This window comes from Hemitrygon akajei, chromosome 12 (assembly GCF_048418815.1).
Source record: "Hemitrygon akajei chromosome 12, sHemAka1.3, whole genome shotgun sequence".
NCBI lineage: Eukaryota > Metazoa > Chordata > Chondrichthyes > Myliobatiformes > Dasyatidae > Hemitrygon > Hemitrygon akajei.
This window is the reverse complement of record NC_133135.1, coordinates 36,784,260-36,800,516: the sequence shown is the minus strand read 5'-3', so window position 1 is coordinate 36,800,516 and position 16,257 is coordinate 36,784,260. Positions and strand designations below refer to the sequence as shown.

Below are 16,257 nucleotides of genomic sequence, written 5' to 3'. Positions count from 1 at the left end.
ATTTTCCAATCCTCCAAAACAATTCCAAAATTTAGTGATTCTTGAAAGAAATCACTACTAATCCCTCCAGAATTTCTTTAACCACCCTGGGGTGTAGTCCATCTGGTTCAGGTGAGTTACCTACCTTCAGACCTTCCAATTTCCCAAGCATCTTCTCTTTAGTATTAACAACTACACTCACTTCTGGTCCCTCACACTTTCAAATTTCTGGCATACTGCTCGTGTTTTCTAGGGGGCAGAAGTGAGTGAAGACCAACACAATATACTTATAGTACATTGAAGACTCTTAGCCCTCAACTGCATCTCTTCCATTTCACACACGTCTGCTCTCACCCATCCTCCCGCCACCTTACCAGGGATAGGGTTCCTCTTGTCCTCACCTACCATCATATCAGCCTCAGCATTCAGCACATAATTCTCCGAAACTTCTGCCATCTCCAATGGGATCCGACCACCAAGCACATCTTTCCCTCCCCCCTACTTTCTGCTTTCCACAGGGATTGCTCCCTACGCAAATCCCTTGTCCATTCGTCCCTCCCCACTGATCTCCCTCCTGGCACTTATCCTTGCAAGCAGAACAAGTGCTACATCTGCCCCTACACTACCTCTCTACCATCCAGGGCCTTAAACAGTCCTTCCAGGTGAGGCAACACTTCATCTGCGAATCTATTGAGGTCATTTACTGTGTTTGGCACTCCCGGTGTGGCCTCCTGTACATTGGTAAGACCCAACGTAAATTGAGAGAACGCTTCATCCATCAGAACAAGCAGGATCTCCTAGTGGCCACCCATTATTAATTCTACTTCTCATTCCCATTCCAATACGTCCATCCATGGCCTCCTCCAGTGTCGTGATGAGGCCACAGTTAGGTTGGAGGAACAACATCTTATATTCCATTTGGGTAGCCTCCAACCTGATGGCATGAACATCGATTTCTCAACCATCCGGTAATGCCCCCCCCTCCATTTCCCATTCCCTTTTCCCTCTCTCACCTCATCTCCTTGCCCGCCCATCACCTCCCCCTGGTGCTCCTTCCCTTTTTCTTTCTTCCATGGCCTTTTGTTTTTTTCACCAATCAACTTCCCAGCTGTTTAACCTCATCCCTCCCCACTCCAGGTTTCCCCTCCCCCCACCTTTTAAATCTACTCCTCAGCTTTTGTTCTCCAGTCCTGCCGAAGTGTTTCGGCCCGTAACACTGACCGTACTTTTCTCCCCCATAGATGCTGCCTGGCCTGCTGAGTTCCTCCAGCATTGTGTGTGTGTTGCTCACAATATACTCAAGTTCATCTGCCATTTTTGTTCCTCCCATTACTACATCTCCAGCGTCATTTTTCAGCAGCCCAGTTTCCCAATCACCTGCCTTTTACTCTATATTTGAAAACACATTTATATTATTAGCCAGCTTTTAATCATAATTAATCTTTTCTCTCCTTATAGATTTTTAGTTGCCTTCTGTTGTTTTTAAAAAACTTCCCAATCCTCTAATTTCCTAATAATATTTTGCTACATTATATGCCCTCTCTCTTGCTTTTATGGTGTCTTTGACTTCTCTTGTCAGCCACAAATGCCTCATCCTCCTGATAGAATACTTTTTCATCTTCGGTATACGTCTATCCTGCACCTTCTGAATTGCCCCCAGAAATGCCAGTCATTACTGTTCTGCCATCATCTCTATAGTGTCCCGTTCCAATCAACTTTGATTAGCTCCCCCATCACACTTCTGTAATTCCGCTTTCCCTTTCTCCTGTGGTCTGCTCTCTTCTCCTATCAGATTTCTTCTTCTCCAACCCTTTACCTTTCCCACAAACCTGGCTTCATCTATCACCTTCTAGCTAGCCCCCATCCCATCCCCCAAATATTTTATTTTGGCGTCTTCCCCTTTCCTTCTCAATCCTGAAAAAGGGTCTTGGCCCGAAATGTCAACTGTTTATTCATTTCCATGGATGCTACCTGACCTGCTGAGTTCCTTCAACATTTTGTATGTATTGCTTAGAATTCTTATTTGTTGGTGCTTTATTTTGGACAAACCAAGACAGGTAGAGGGGAAGGTGTGGAGTTGGGAGACATGAACCTCCTTTATACCAAATTGTACATTAAACAAGGAATGTGACATTTTACTCTCTAATGTTGATGAGATCATCCTCCAGTAGGGACATTTGGCCAAGAAGTCTTAGAACAGAAAAGTCAGAGTCATACACTCAGTCTTATAGAGCCATACAGCTGAGAGATAGCTCCAGTACAGCCACTGCACCCATGCTGTACCACACTTCTGCCCAAAATCAGTGTGTTGTACCCTGGTTCACATCTTCACTGTTATGCTGTAGGTACTTCATTTAGCAGCTTTGTAAGAGCTGACTATTCTGCTTTCAGCCTGTTTGGGTTATTTTTGAAGATAAAGAATGATGTGGAATGTGTGCCATCCAATTAGCGGGAGGTTTCTCTTGGTGAGGGACAATAATCTTGGTCTTGGGCTTTTGTTCGAGAGGAGATGAAGAGAGAAAACACTGGTTAGAACTGGTCATAGCATATGATCCCAGTGTGAGACGCGCTTGTTCGAGATGGATTGCAAGCAACGTTCGGAAGGCAGTGTGTGCTTTCACGTTGACCGAGAGCCCAACGCGCGAGTGACAGAGAAATTCAAGATGAGCTCCAACTTGTAGACATTTGACTGTTTAATTAGAATGGGCCCTTTTCTTTTTGTTATTCTTTACTAACCCTTTAGTTAAGATTCATAAATATAATTCCTTTGATCGTATGCAGTGTACTGTCTTATTTTGTGGCATTAATTTGTAACAGGGTAGCGAATTACACAACATCCACACAAACAAGTGGGCTCCTGCCTGAATCTCACATCTTTGGCGGGGCCGGAGATCGTCTTCCCTAGACCTAGGCAGCAGAGGAAACCAGAGTGTTTCATTGTGGGAGTATCAACCAGGAACAATTTAATTGGATGCTGTGCAATTACTCTAAGCATTGATCCAGTGGGTTGTGTTATGTACACGCAACCCTGGGGAAAAGTTACCTCTTACCTGCATGCAACACAAAAAGTTTCAGCAACAATAGAATACACCTGGAGTCTGGTTTTGCTGTTAATGAACACTATTTATTAGTAACTATGTAAAATAGTAACTTAAACCAGGTAAACCAAGGGTTAGCAGTGTTATGCATATATAGGTGCATAGATAAAGTTCCCAAACTTATTCATACTCAGGTGGCAAGAGTTACAGTCTTACAATGGTATGTAAGAAAGTTCTGTTCAGTTCAATCCACGGAATTTGAAGAGAGAGAGAGATATTTGTAATCCAAACAAACAGGTGTTGTCAATCTTCTTGTTGTCCTCTGAATCCTCACATGAAATATCACCAAAAGTAGTTTATCACAAAGGGGACCATCTTCAAGGGAACTACCATCCCAGCAAGGATTGACACACCGGTAGATTCCACAAGGTTACCCCAATCATACACAACGTGATAGCCACTTATCCAGTTCCACAACATACGAAATAACTCCAAGAGTGATTTGTCACAGGGGTGCCTTTCATCAGTGAACTACCACACCCAGATAAAGGGTAAACACACACATGGTATTCACAAAGGTTTTCCCCTCACTTGAGAACCAACTCCTGCGGATTAACTCTGTGACAAACACACTTCCGTATCTGAATGGAGACAAACTCACCCTCACAGGCTACTTAGAGAGAGGGTCCAAACAGTGATCTCTTTGTAACTAGATTTCTTCTGTTTTAAACCTTCCTCTCTGTAAACTTCTAGTTGCAGCACTTGTGAGAGTCATTTATCAATACTCTGGATCGATCTCTACACACCCTTTTTGGGCTACTGGAAGTTTAAACCAGCAACCAACTCACTGGCATCTTCCATTGACTGAATCCATCTTGACTCTGAGCATATGTCTGTGTGTCCTTGTATATTCAAAACAAGACGCGAGAAACTATAAACATTCATTGTCCATCAGATAACTCCACCTCTCTCACTGTAGTAATCCAGAAATTTTGTAGTCAACAGTGTCTACAAGCCAGTATCATTCTTTCAGCATTTTAAAGTGACAGTCCACATAAAAAGTTATGTGTTTAAGTCTTTGTTAAACTATTGTTCGGTAAAGTGATTATGACACATGGTTATGGATGCTGCAGGGATGGAACAGAGGTTTGATAAAATGGCGGGCAAAGACTTTGTTCTAGTTCAGACTTGCACTGATGTAATGGCAGTAGAACTGCCTGGTACTATCAGGGCCCCGGGAGAGGGGACCCGTGGGCTGTCCATATTTTCCAGGAGGAGGGGAGTGAAGAAGAGCATGCCAAATCGGAAGCCGAGTTTCCCGTAATTGGGGGTGGAGACTTTAAAGACAAGTTACTCTCATTTTTGCGGAGTGAGGGGAAGGAGTGGTCTGATGTAGAGGTCTAATGAGTCCTCTAGCGTGGGCTGAGCATTCTGAGTTGGCAATGGCTCTTACTTTTCTGGAGAATAAATGGCAAAATGCCCAGGCTCAAAGTCCCAACTATCGTAGGCTCAGTCCATTTTCAGAAACAAAGCCTATCCCTAAAGGGGAAGAGGAGTATGAGACTTGGGCAGAGCAGACCTTTCGTTGCTAGATGAGGAGCAGTGCTCTGATGACAAAAAAAAAGACAGCAATTGGTTGAAATTTTGAAGGGGCCGGCTGTTGACGTAGTGGGATCCGTAAACACACAGAACCCCTTTGCTACTTCTGCAAGTGCTAGAAAAGGTGTTTGGCATGATGGAAAGCCCATTGGAGCTTATGACGGGGTTTCAGAGCATGTTTCAGGAGAAGGGGAAGAAGCTTTCTGCCTACATTTTTGGGCTAGATAGGCAGCTAAATTGCTTGCAGCGTAGAGGGGCCATTCAACCGACTGAAGTGAATCAGTTAAGAATAGATGGTGAAAGACATCCATTCGCCGGACCTGATAGCTTGGGGTTTCCAAATGTCTCATAAGACACCCCCCCACCCCCTGCCCTGTTTGTTGAGCTAATCAGAGAAGTAAAAGAGGAGGAATCAGAATCAGGTTTATTATCACCAGCATATGACATGAAATTTGTTAACTTAGCAGCAGCAGTTCAATGCAATACATAATCTAGCAGAGAGAAAAAATAATAATAAATAAAATAAAACTTAATAAGGAAGCGATTGAGGCTCAGGAAGCCTCCATCCAGAGGGTACAGTCCTCGGTAGTGGGTCCTTTGGCTGGAGTGCCCACCGATAAACCCAGGGAGTGGTGAAGGAGCTCATGGCAGAGTTTAGGACTGAGATGTCCCGGTTGTTATCAGTGGATGTGCCTCTTCCCCACCCCCCCCCCCCACCGTACGATAGAGTTGATAGGGAGGCGTACTCCCTAAGGGGATGGACTATGCAGAGGGCTGCAAGTGGCTGGGATCCCATGAGAAGGGGAGCGGCCGGTATTGTCTGTTATGACTATGGTAAACAAGGACACTTGAGGAAAGGAGTGTGAATGACGGTAAACCCCTCGGAGTGTGAAACCCCAGGTACCTAAGTGGAGAGACCCAATGAGGGAATGGCCTGGAATCTCGGAGTGAACATGGTCCCAGTACTATGTCCAGGAACATCCAAAAGCAAAAAAAAACCTATTCCTGAAGGCTTACTGGGGCCAAGCTCCAGTGGATCGCTACAGATTGAGCGTATTTATGCTAGAGCCATACTTGACACCGGCTCTCAGGTTACTCTGCTGTACCATTAGTTTCACAACTGGTACTTGACACATCTACCATTGACAACACTCAGTGTGCTAGAGTTCTGGGGTCTTAGTACTGATGACTATCTGTACGATGGTTATTTGTCTTTGAAGCTGGAGATTTCGTAGGCAATTGTGAGAGTAGCTGAGGTCCTTGATTCATTAGTGCTGGTTTATCCACACCCAATCGAGAGGGATGAAGCTTCAATTCTCGTGGGGACAAATACTCCATGCATGAGGCAGAGGCCCTCTTGGTGGACACTCTGGAACATCACGAAGAGCAGTCAGCCTCACCTGATGGGGTACTGGTGAGGCCCAAATTGCAGAAGCCCTCAGTTGTACAGGTGAACAGGATGACGCTGAGTGTCAGGAACACTTCGGAGCAGGAGGTCGTCCACAGGCAGATGCCAATGGCGCACCCCTTCCCGGTGACAGTAATGCCTCGTGTTCCTGTGAGAGGAGCTGGGCAGAAACTCTCTCTGGAAAGCAGAAAGATGACTGCCAAGTCATTCAATTTTAGGGACTCCCTGGTACCTAGAGTTTGGAAGAATAGGTTGATAGAGAAAATGCTGAAGCTAGAAGATATCTTTTCTAATGACAAGTTTGATGTGGGTTGTTCCAAGAGCACTCGCCACACTATCCAGATGACAGAGGATACCACATTCAGAGAAAGGTTGCGGTAACCGGCACCTGCAGAGATGGAGGATGTTCAGCAGCATCAGCAAAAGTTGAAGGAAGTTGAGATCACTGAGTCCAGAAGTCCTTATGCATCTCCACTAGTAATGGCCAGGAAGAAGAATGGGAAGGTATGGATGTGGGTGGACTATTGGACTCTGAACAGGCGTACACTCTCTGACCAGTATACAGTCCCAAGAATCGAGGACACAGTGGCCTGCCTGAATGGTGCGACGTGGTTCAGCGTGCTGGACTTGAGGAGTGAGTATTATCAGATACCCATGAGTGAAGCTGATAAAGAGAAGTCTCATCTAAAGTAGGTGTCTGAGATGAGAAGGGAGTTGAAAAAAGCTTATGAATTAGCTGAGTTCTTGGCTGCCAAGCAGAATCAAGGAAATAAGAGGAGGTATGATCAAGAAGTTAGATTCTCCCACCTCATGCTTGGAGACTGAGTTCTCAAAGAATTTGGGGCTACATGGGAAGCACAAGCTGGCTGACCGCTGGGCGGCTACACCCTATGTAGTGGAGAGTCAGGTGCCAAATATACCAGTTTACCGGGTGAAACCAGAGGATGTGAATGAGCCTGTTAAGATTCTCCATCAGAACCACAAAAGGTGCACGTTGACCCAGAGCCTGACCTGGACCCTACACCTAGTAAGAGGACTCTGCGGCAATGTGGAGAGACTAAAGAATTAGCAGCAGGATAGATTAGACCAGCCTCCACCCCTGAATGGGAACTCCCCACTAATTGAGGAAGAGTTTCCCAACCATTGAGGCAGTTGAAATGGGGGGGACCATCTGTGGACAAGCAAGTTTGCAGCTGGACCCCGAAGGGGGTCTGGGCTTTAATGTAACTGGGAATGAAGCTGAGTTCAGCTTAGTGGCAGAGGGACACGGGTTGCCAGAAGGCACAATAGACAACGGGAGGCCTCGCCATGTAGACCAGAAGTATCCCAAGGTATGTCTGAAACTGAAGATGTAGATGATGGGATAACGGAGGTCTCAAAGAGTCAGGAGACAAACCCCACCCTCCCCAGATAAGCTAGCCTATGTAGCAGTAGAGGAATGGAGGGTTCCGACTATTCCGCTAGTGAGATATGTCACTACCATTTACAAATAGATTGGAGGTTCTGACTCACAAACTTCTTTTGAAAATGGTGTTATTAATGATGGGATGACAAATCATTTCAAAGTCATGAATATTTCAAAGTCATGACTATTTGTGGTGGGGAGGGGGAAAGAGTGTAGTGCCCTGGTTCACATCTTTACTGTAATGCTGTAGGTATTTCATTCGCCGTTCTGCTTTCACCCTATTCGGGTTATTGTTGAAGATAAGGGATGATGTGGAATGTTGTGCCATCCAATTAGCGGGAGGTTTTTCTTGGTGAGGGACACTAAGGTTGGTCTTGGGCTTTTGTTCAAGAGGAGATGAAGAGAGACGCTGGGGAGAACCGGTCGCAGCATACGATCCAGTGGGAGACCTGTTTGTTCAAGATGGACTGCAAGTTCAGAAGGTGGTGTGTGCTTTCACGCTGACCAAGGGCTCAGCGCACGTGAGCTCCAACTAGAATGGGCTCTTTTCTTTTTATTACTCTTTACTAACCCTTTAGTGAAGATTCATAAATACAATTCTTTTAACCATATGCACTATCTGTTATTTCATGGCATTAATTTGTAACGGTAGTGAATTACGCAGCATCCACACTAACAGGGAGTTTGGGTGAGTGTGGGGCGGGGGCTTGTGCTTCAATCTCATACGCTTGGCGGGGCCGGACATTGTCTTCCCTAGACTTACACAGCCAAACACATCGCAGGTTTAATTGGGATAAGCAACACCTACTGCCTTACAAACAAAATCTAACATTCAATAGTAGAATTGGGCCATTTGGCCCATCGAGTTCACTCTGATACAATTTTCCTCTCAGCACCAATCTCCTGCCTTCTCCCCATATCCTTTCATACCCTGACCAATCAAGAAACTATCAAAAAAATATATATATATATAAATAGACAAGGCCTCCACAGCTGCCTGTGGCAAAGAATTCCACAGATTCACCACTCTCAGGCTAAATAAATTCCTCCTCACCACCATTCTAAAAGGACATCCCTCTATTCTGAGGCTGTGTTCTCTGGTCGTCGACTCTCCCACACAGGAAACATTCTCTCCACATCCACACTATCAAAGGCCTTTCACCATTTGAAAGGTTTCAATAAGGACACCCTTCATTTTTCTGAATTCTAGTGATTGCAGACCCAGATCCATCAAATGCTCATCATATGACAAGCTATTCAATCTTAGAATTGTTTTCGTGAACCTCCTTTGAACCCACTCCAATTTCAGCACATCCTTTCTAAGCTAAAGGGCCCAAACCTGCTCACAATACTCCAAGTGAGGCCTCACCAGTGGCTTATAAAGATTCAATATTACATCCTTGTTATTATATTCTAGTCCTCTTGAAATGAATGCATTTACCTTCCTCACACAGACACAACTTGCAAACTAACCTTTGGGGAAGCTTGCATAAGGACTCCCAAGTCCCTTTGCAGCTGAGTTTTTTGTATTTTCTCTCCATTTAGAAAATAGTGAACTATTTCATTTCTTCTACCAAACTGCATGACCATACATTTCCTGACACTGTATTCCATCTGCCATTTCTTTGCCGATTCTACTAATCTAAGTCCATCTGAAGCTTTTCTACTTCCTCAAAACTATCTGCCCTCCATCTATCTTCACATTGCCTGCAAACTTTGCAAAAAACCATCAATTCCAGCATCCAAATCACTGACATATAATGTAAAAAGAATCTGTTGCAACACAAACCCCTGTGGAACACTAGTCACTGGCAGCCAGTCAGAAAAGGCTCCCCTTATTCCCACTCTTTGTCTTCGACCGATCAGCCCCTGCTTTATCCATGCTGGTATCTTTCCTGTAATACTATGGGCTCATAGTTTGTTAAGCAGCTTCATGTGTGGCATCTTGTTAAAGGCCTTCTGAAAATCCAGGTACACAACATCAACCAATTCTCCTTTGTCCAGCCTGATTGTTACTTTTTCAAAGAATTCCAACAGAATTGTCAGGCAAGATTTTCCCTTGAGGAAACCATACTGACTACAGCCTATTTTATCATGTGCTTCCAAGTACCCTGAGACCTCATCCTTAATAACCAACTCCAACATCTTCCCAACCACTGAGGTCAGACTAACTGGCCTATAGTTTCCTTTGTGTAATAACTTACAAAAAATATTTTATGGCACAAACCTTTCACTTTCAGAGTTGCTGATAGTTTGAGAGCTTTGCAATACTATCCACTTGTCTTTCGCATTCTTCGGATTTCCAGATCTGTTTGGCATATTTGCAGCTTTATTTTGTCCCAGTGCAAAACTGACAACATCAGGATTGTAAGATGAAAATGCATCACTCTCATCCCTAAAACAAAGAAAGTGCATATATCAAGACTTTGGCACAAAATACAATTTGTCTACTAAAAATTTGAAAGGTAATGATAACAAACAGGAGTAACACTTTTTCAGAATCTACTTCTTTTCCCTCTCTAACTCTTTCCCCTTGCATCCGTAAGAAATTAAAACCTGTTGTAAATTTCAACCCCTTTTAAAGTATAATAATAGTTTAGAAATTCTTTCAGAAGCCATAAAACCAAAGATATAGGAGCAGAATTAGGCCATTTGGCCAGTCAAATCTGCTCAATCATTTCATCACGGCTGATCCAATTTTACTCTCAGCCCCAGTCTTCAGCTTTCTCCCTGTATCCCTCCATACCCTGACCAATCAAAAACTTATCAACCTCTGCCTTAAATGTAAATAAAGACTTGGCCTCCACAGCTGCCAGCAGCAAAGAATTCCACAGATTTACCACTCTCGGGGTAAAGAAATTCCTCCTCCTTTCCATTCTGAAAGGACGCCCCTCTACTCTGAGACTGTGTTCTCAGTTCTTAGACTCTCCCACCAAAGGAAACATACTCTTCACACCCACTCTGTCGAGGCCTTTCGCCATTCAGTAGGCTTCAATGAGGTCACCCCTCATTCTACTGAATGCAGGCCCACAGCCAACAAACACTCTTCATATGACAAGCAATTCAAACCTGGAATCAGTTTTGTGAACCTCCTTTGAAAGCTCTCCAGTTTCAGCACATCCTCTATAAGCTAAGGGGCCCAAACCTGCTCACAATTCTCCAAGTGAGGCCTCACCAGTGCTTTATAAAGTTTCAACATTACATCCTTGCTTTTACATTCTAGTCCTCTTGAAATGAATGCTAACATTGCATTTCTCTTCCTCACCACTGACTGAACCTGCAAATTAATCTTTCGGAATTCTGCACAAGGTCTCCCAAGTCCCTTTGCACCTGAGTTTTTCTTTGTATTTTCTCTCCATTTAGAAAATAGTTAACCTCTTCATTTCTTCTACCAACATGCATGACTATACGCTTCCCAACAATGCATTCCATCTGCCATTTCTTTGCCCATTCTCCTAATCAGTCTCAATCCTTCTGTAGCCAGTCTACTTCATCAAAACTCAAAAAACTGAAACAATAATATTTCTAGATAGTACTGATTTATGTAAACATTTACTATCCAAATACTGATGTGTACATCAGGTTTGTTGAGATTCAAAACGTATTATCCAATGTCACATGTTCTTGTAACTATCTAACTGGTGCCAAGCAGGTGTGAGATGGTTCCTGTGAAAAATCTTACTGCTCTCAGGTTGTAAAAAATTATTCACTGCTTCATTTGGCAGAAAAGATCATCATCAAGATTTTTATTTATGGGTAGGGTTTAAAGAATTGAGTACTGGCACTGTAGACATGTGCGAACAAAATTCTTGGTGTTCCATTGGTACATCACCCTTGATGAGTTACATGAATGTTTACATAATTATTTAAAATCACTTGTTCATGTTCAGAAACCACACTGTAAAAGTTGCATAAAGATCAAGATATTTCATAGGATAGTGTCTACTTTTTTCTACTTTTCAAAACTGAGTGTCATTGAATGATCTACTGCAAGTTCACACAGCTGCCAGCATTTAGTCTCTCAGACATCAATTCTGCAGCCAATTCTCAAAAGAATCCCATGGTGGAAACACTCTTATAGTGATGAGGATTACTGCTATTGAATCAATTAATTTTCCAATTATAGGAGAGATAGCACAAAAGTTCTTAAGATCTTAGAAGACATCTCACCAGAGATGGTGAGAAACAGTGCCCACTGAAGGTACTCTCTTTTTACATTAAAATTATCGAATCTAGCCTCCCCTCCATTAACATCATCTACACCTTCTGCTGCCTCAGAAAAGTAGACAACATAATCAAGGACCTCTCCCACCTTCATTCTCTCTTCAAATCATCCCAGTCAGTCAGACAGAAAATACAAAAGCTTGACAATAGATCCCTTCAGGCTCAAGAATAGTGGGATAGAAGCTGTTATCAGACTCTAATGCACCTCTCACACAAAAGGATGAACTTCTGACCTCCCAACATCCTTTGTCAGAGCTCTTGCACTTTATTTCTCCACCTACACCACAGTTTCTGAAATTCTAAAACTATATTCTCCATTCTGTAGTTCCTTTTTATTCCCTCTTGGTATATGTGTCAATAATAAAGCAAACACAATTCCAAGTACAGAGAGGCAGTCTTAGAGGGTGGTCACCAAGCAGATCACTGAAGATATCAATGTCGTCATGGAATCCCAGGCCTTTGAAAAATCTTGAAACACATGCAAGTACCCTGGCCTGCTCTACCTGTTCCTATTATCTGAAAGAAAAACAAATCAAGTCTTCTTGTAATATGGAGTTTGTGTGATCTCCCAAATGCAGCAACAGTAAGGCATTACAGAAATCAACATCAGCGACGTAGATGCAGTAGAAGCATTCCCGCGCAGGTCTGAAGCGTGACTTGAAAAACCAAATCTCTATATACCGGTATATAAAAAAAGGTACCATCTAGTGGAGCGGTCAACGTGAGAGTGCTGAGTCATAGTGGTAAGGCTTTGGCAAGAACAGGCAGAGGTGAGGTAAGTAGGCAAGTTAATTTCTTATTTATTTTTCTTATTTAAATTTAGAAAGAACAGGCGTTCTATCTTCAGGGCCACTGTTCTAGGTGTCAAATGTGGGAATCTCAGGAGATTACCAGCCTCTCTGATGGCCACATCTGCATCAAGTGTATGGAAATGCTGGACCTTAGAGACCGTGTTAGAGAACTGGAGATGCAGTTCGATGATCCTTGACTTGTTAGGGAAAGTAAGGAGGGGATAGACATGAATTACAGGGAGGTAGTCACCCCAGACTACAGGATACAGATAAATGGGTGACTGTCAAGAGAGAGAATGGAAAATGTCAGATAGTAGAGAACACTCCTGTGGCCGTCCCTTTCAACAATAAATACTCCATTTTAAGTACTGTTAGTGGGAAGAGATGACCTACCTTGCGGAAAGAACAGTGACCGTGCCTCTGTCACTGATAGGGGGCTCTATAGTTAGGAGGACAGATATGTGATTCTGTGGATGCAAAAAAGAAACACGGATGGTAGTTTGCCTCCCAGGTGCCAGGGTCTGCGATGTTTCTGTATGCTTCCACCATATCCTGGAAGGGGAGGGTAAGCAGCCAGAAGTTATGGTACATATTGGTACCAACAACATAAGTTTAAAAAAAAGGGAGGAGGTCCAGAAAACAGAACAGAGAGAGTTGGGAAAGAAGCTGAGAAGCAGGACCTCAAGGGTAGTTTTCTCAGGATTGCTGCCTGTGCCACACAACAATGAGGATAGGACTAGAATGAGGTGGCAGATAAATGTGTGGCTGAAGAATTAGGGCAGGGGGCAGATTTCTGATTCCTGGATCATTGGGACCTCTTTTGGGCAGATATGACCCATACAAGAGTCACAGGTTGCACTTGAACCCGCGGGGGACCAATACCCTTGCAGGCAAGGCTTTCTAAAGCTGTTGGGAGGGGTTTAAACTAATATGGCAGGGGGATGGGAACCAGAATGATAGAACTGAGGGTGAGCTAGCTGGTTTACAAGTAGATAATGGGTATAATATGAATGGAAGGAAGGACAAACCAGTGATTGGGTACAAATGCAGACAATGCAAAGAGTTACATTGTACCACGGAGGAAAAATTCAAAGGGGTGAAGAATGCAGGACTGAAGCTGCTGTATTTAAATGCATGTAGTATTTGGAATAAGGTGGATGAACTCGTGGTGCAATTAGAGATTGGTTGATACAATTTTGTGGGCATCACTGAGTCGTGGCTTAAAGAAGGACATAGTTGGGAGCTTAGACACAACTCTCCACCAACCACACATGCAGCTTATGGCAAGTCTGCACACCATCGCAGACTTTAAAGCTAAATGCAGTGGAGTTTCCAACATCGCTGCCTCTCTCCCAGATGAGCTAAATCTTTCTGATGGTCAATTCGATGTTGCCAACACTGAGCACCTGAGGAGACCTGCAGCTTGGTCATCTCTGAGGCTAAAGTATGCAGGTGTTTCTAACGAGTAGACAGTTGCAAGGCTGCAGGACTGGACGGTGTCCAAGGGCAGGAACTCAGGAGTGTGAGCGGCGCAACTGGCAAATGCGTTTACAGATATTTTTAACCTCTCCCTCTCCCAGTGCAGAGTGCCCTCCTGCTTCAAAATATCCACCATTGTTCCTGTACCTAAAAAGACCATGGGAACATGTCTGAATGACTGGCATCCTGTCACACTCACCTCAATAATAAGCAAATGCTTTGAGAGGCTGGTCAAGGACACATCTGCAGCATGATGCCACCCACACTGGAGGCTCGACAAGAAGCTCAGAGACCTCAGCCTTCACTCTGCATTGTATAGCAGGATCACTGGACTCCCTGTCGGATCGCCAGCTGGCGATAAGAGTGGGCTCCCTCACCCCTGCCCCTCCGACCCTCAACACAGGTGCTCCTCAATGCTGTGTCCTGTGTCCTATATCCCCTCCTTTACTCTCTGTATACCCATGACTGTGTCGCCACCCACAGCTCCAATCTGCTAATTAAATTTGCTGATGACACTACACTGATTGGCCTAATCTCAAATAATAACGAGGCAGCCTACAGAGAAAAAGTCATCACCCTGACACAGTGGTATCAAGAAAACAACCTCTCCCTCAATGTCGCAAAAACAAAGGAGCTGGTTGTGGACCTCAGGAGGAATGGAGACAGGCTTACCCCTATTGACATCAATGGATCTGGGGTTGACAGGGTGAACAGCTTTAAGTTCCTCGGCATAAACATCACTGAGGATCTCACATGGTCTTTACATACTGGCTATGTAGTGAAAAAGGCACAACAGCACCTCTTTCACCTCATACGGTTGAAGAGGTTTGGTATGGGCCTCCAAATCTTAAGAACTTTCTACAGGGGTACAATTGAGAGCACCTTGACTGGCTGCATCACTGCCTGGTATTGGAACTGTACTTCCCTTATTTGCAGGACTCTGCAGAGAGTGGTGCAAACAGCCCAGTGCACCTGTAGATGTGAACTTCCCACTATTCAGGACATTTACAAAGATAGGTGTGTAAAAAGGGCCTGAAGGATCATTGGGGACCAGAGTCACCCCAACCACAAACTGCTCCAGCTGCTACCATCTGGAAACAATACCCGCAACATTAAAGCCAGGACCAACAGGCTCCAGGACAGCTACTTCCACCAGGCCATCAGACTGATTTACTGATACAATTGTATTTCTATGTTATATTGACAGTCCTGTTGCACATACTATTTATTATAAATCACTACAAGTTGCACATTGCAGATTTAGACAGAGATGTAACATAAAGATTTTTACTCTGGATGTATGTGAAGGATGTAAGTAATAAAGTCAATTCAATTCAATAATATCAAATGATATACTTTGTATTGAAAGGGCAGACAGGAAGGAATATACAGTGGTGTGGTTCTGTTAGTATGAGATGGAATTACACCTTTAGAAAGAGGTGACATAGGATCCGAGAATGTCGAATATTTGTGGGTGGAATTAAGAAACTGCAAGGGTTAAGAAAAAAAAAATGGGAATCATATATAGGCCTCCAAATAGTAGCTAAGATGTGAGGTTGAGATTGCAGAGGGAGCTGGAAAGGGCATGTATTAAGGGTAACGTCATAATTGTAATGGGGGACTTCAATATGCAAGCGGATTAAGAAAATCAGGTTGGTATCAGATCGCAAGAGAAGGAATTTGTTGAATGTTTATAAGGGCTTTTTAGAGCAGTTTATGCTTGAGCCTACTTGGGGAAAGGTTATCTTAGATTCGGTGGTGTGTAATAATCCAGATTTTATTAGGGAGTTTAAGGTAAAGGAACCCTTATAAGACAGTGATCATAATATGATTAAATTCATACTGCAATTTGAGAGGGAGAAGTACAAGTCAGATGTATCAGTATCGCAATGGAATAAAGGCAATTACAAAGGCATGAGAGAGGAGCTTGCTTAGGTGGATTGGAGGGGATACTGGCGGGGAAGAAGGAAGAACATAGGTGGCTGAAGTTTCTAGGAATAGCTCACAAGGTGCAGTATAGATGCATCCCACAGAAGTTATTGTTCTCAAATGGCAGGGCTAGGCAACTGTGGCTAACAAGGGAAGTAAGAACTGCATAAAAGTCAAGGAAAGGGCGTATAATGTAGCAAAAGTGAATGGAAAGTTGGATGCTTGGGAAGCTTTTAAAATCCAACAAAAGGCAACTAACAAAGCTACAAGAAGGGAAAAGATGAAATACGAGTGCAAACTAGCCAATAATATAAAGCAGGGTTCTAAAAGTTTTTCAGTTATATAAAGAGTAAAAGGGAGGTGAGAGTTGATATTGGACCACTGAAAAATTATGCTGGTGAGGTA

At 43.6% G+C, this 16,257-nt stretch overlaps 1 protein-coding gene across 1 annotated transcript in view; it reads right to left on the bottom strand.

Annotated features, from left to right (window-relative positions):
* ccdc24 (coiled-coil domain containing 24) overlaps positions 1 to 16,257 on the bottom strand; it is a 103,934-nt gene that overhangs the window by 41,433 nt on the left and 46,244 nt on the right. The window contains exon 4 of the mRNA XM_073062909.1: positions 9,657 to 9,824. Within this exon, the coding sequence (XP_072919010.1) occupies positions 9,657 to 9,824 (168 nt within the window). The remainder of the gene's footprint in view (positions 1 to 9,656; positions 9,825 to 16,257) is intronic.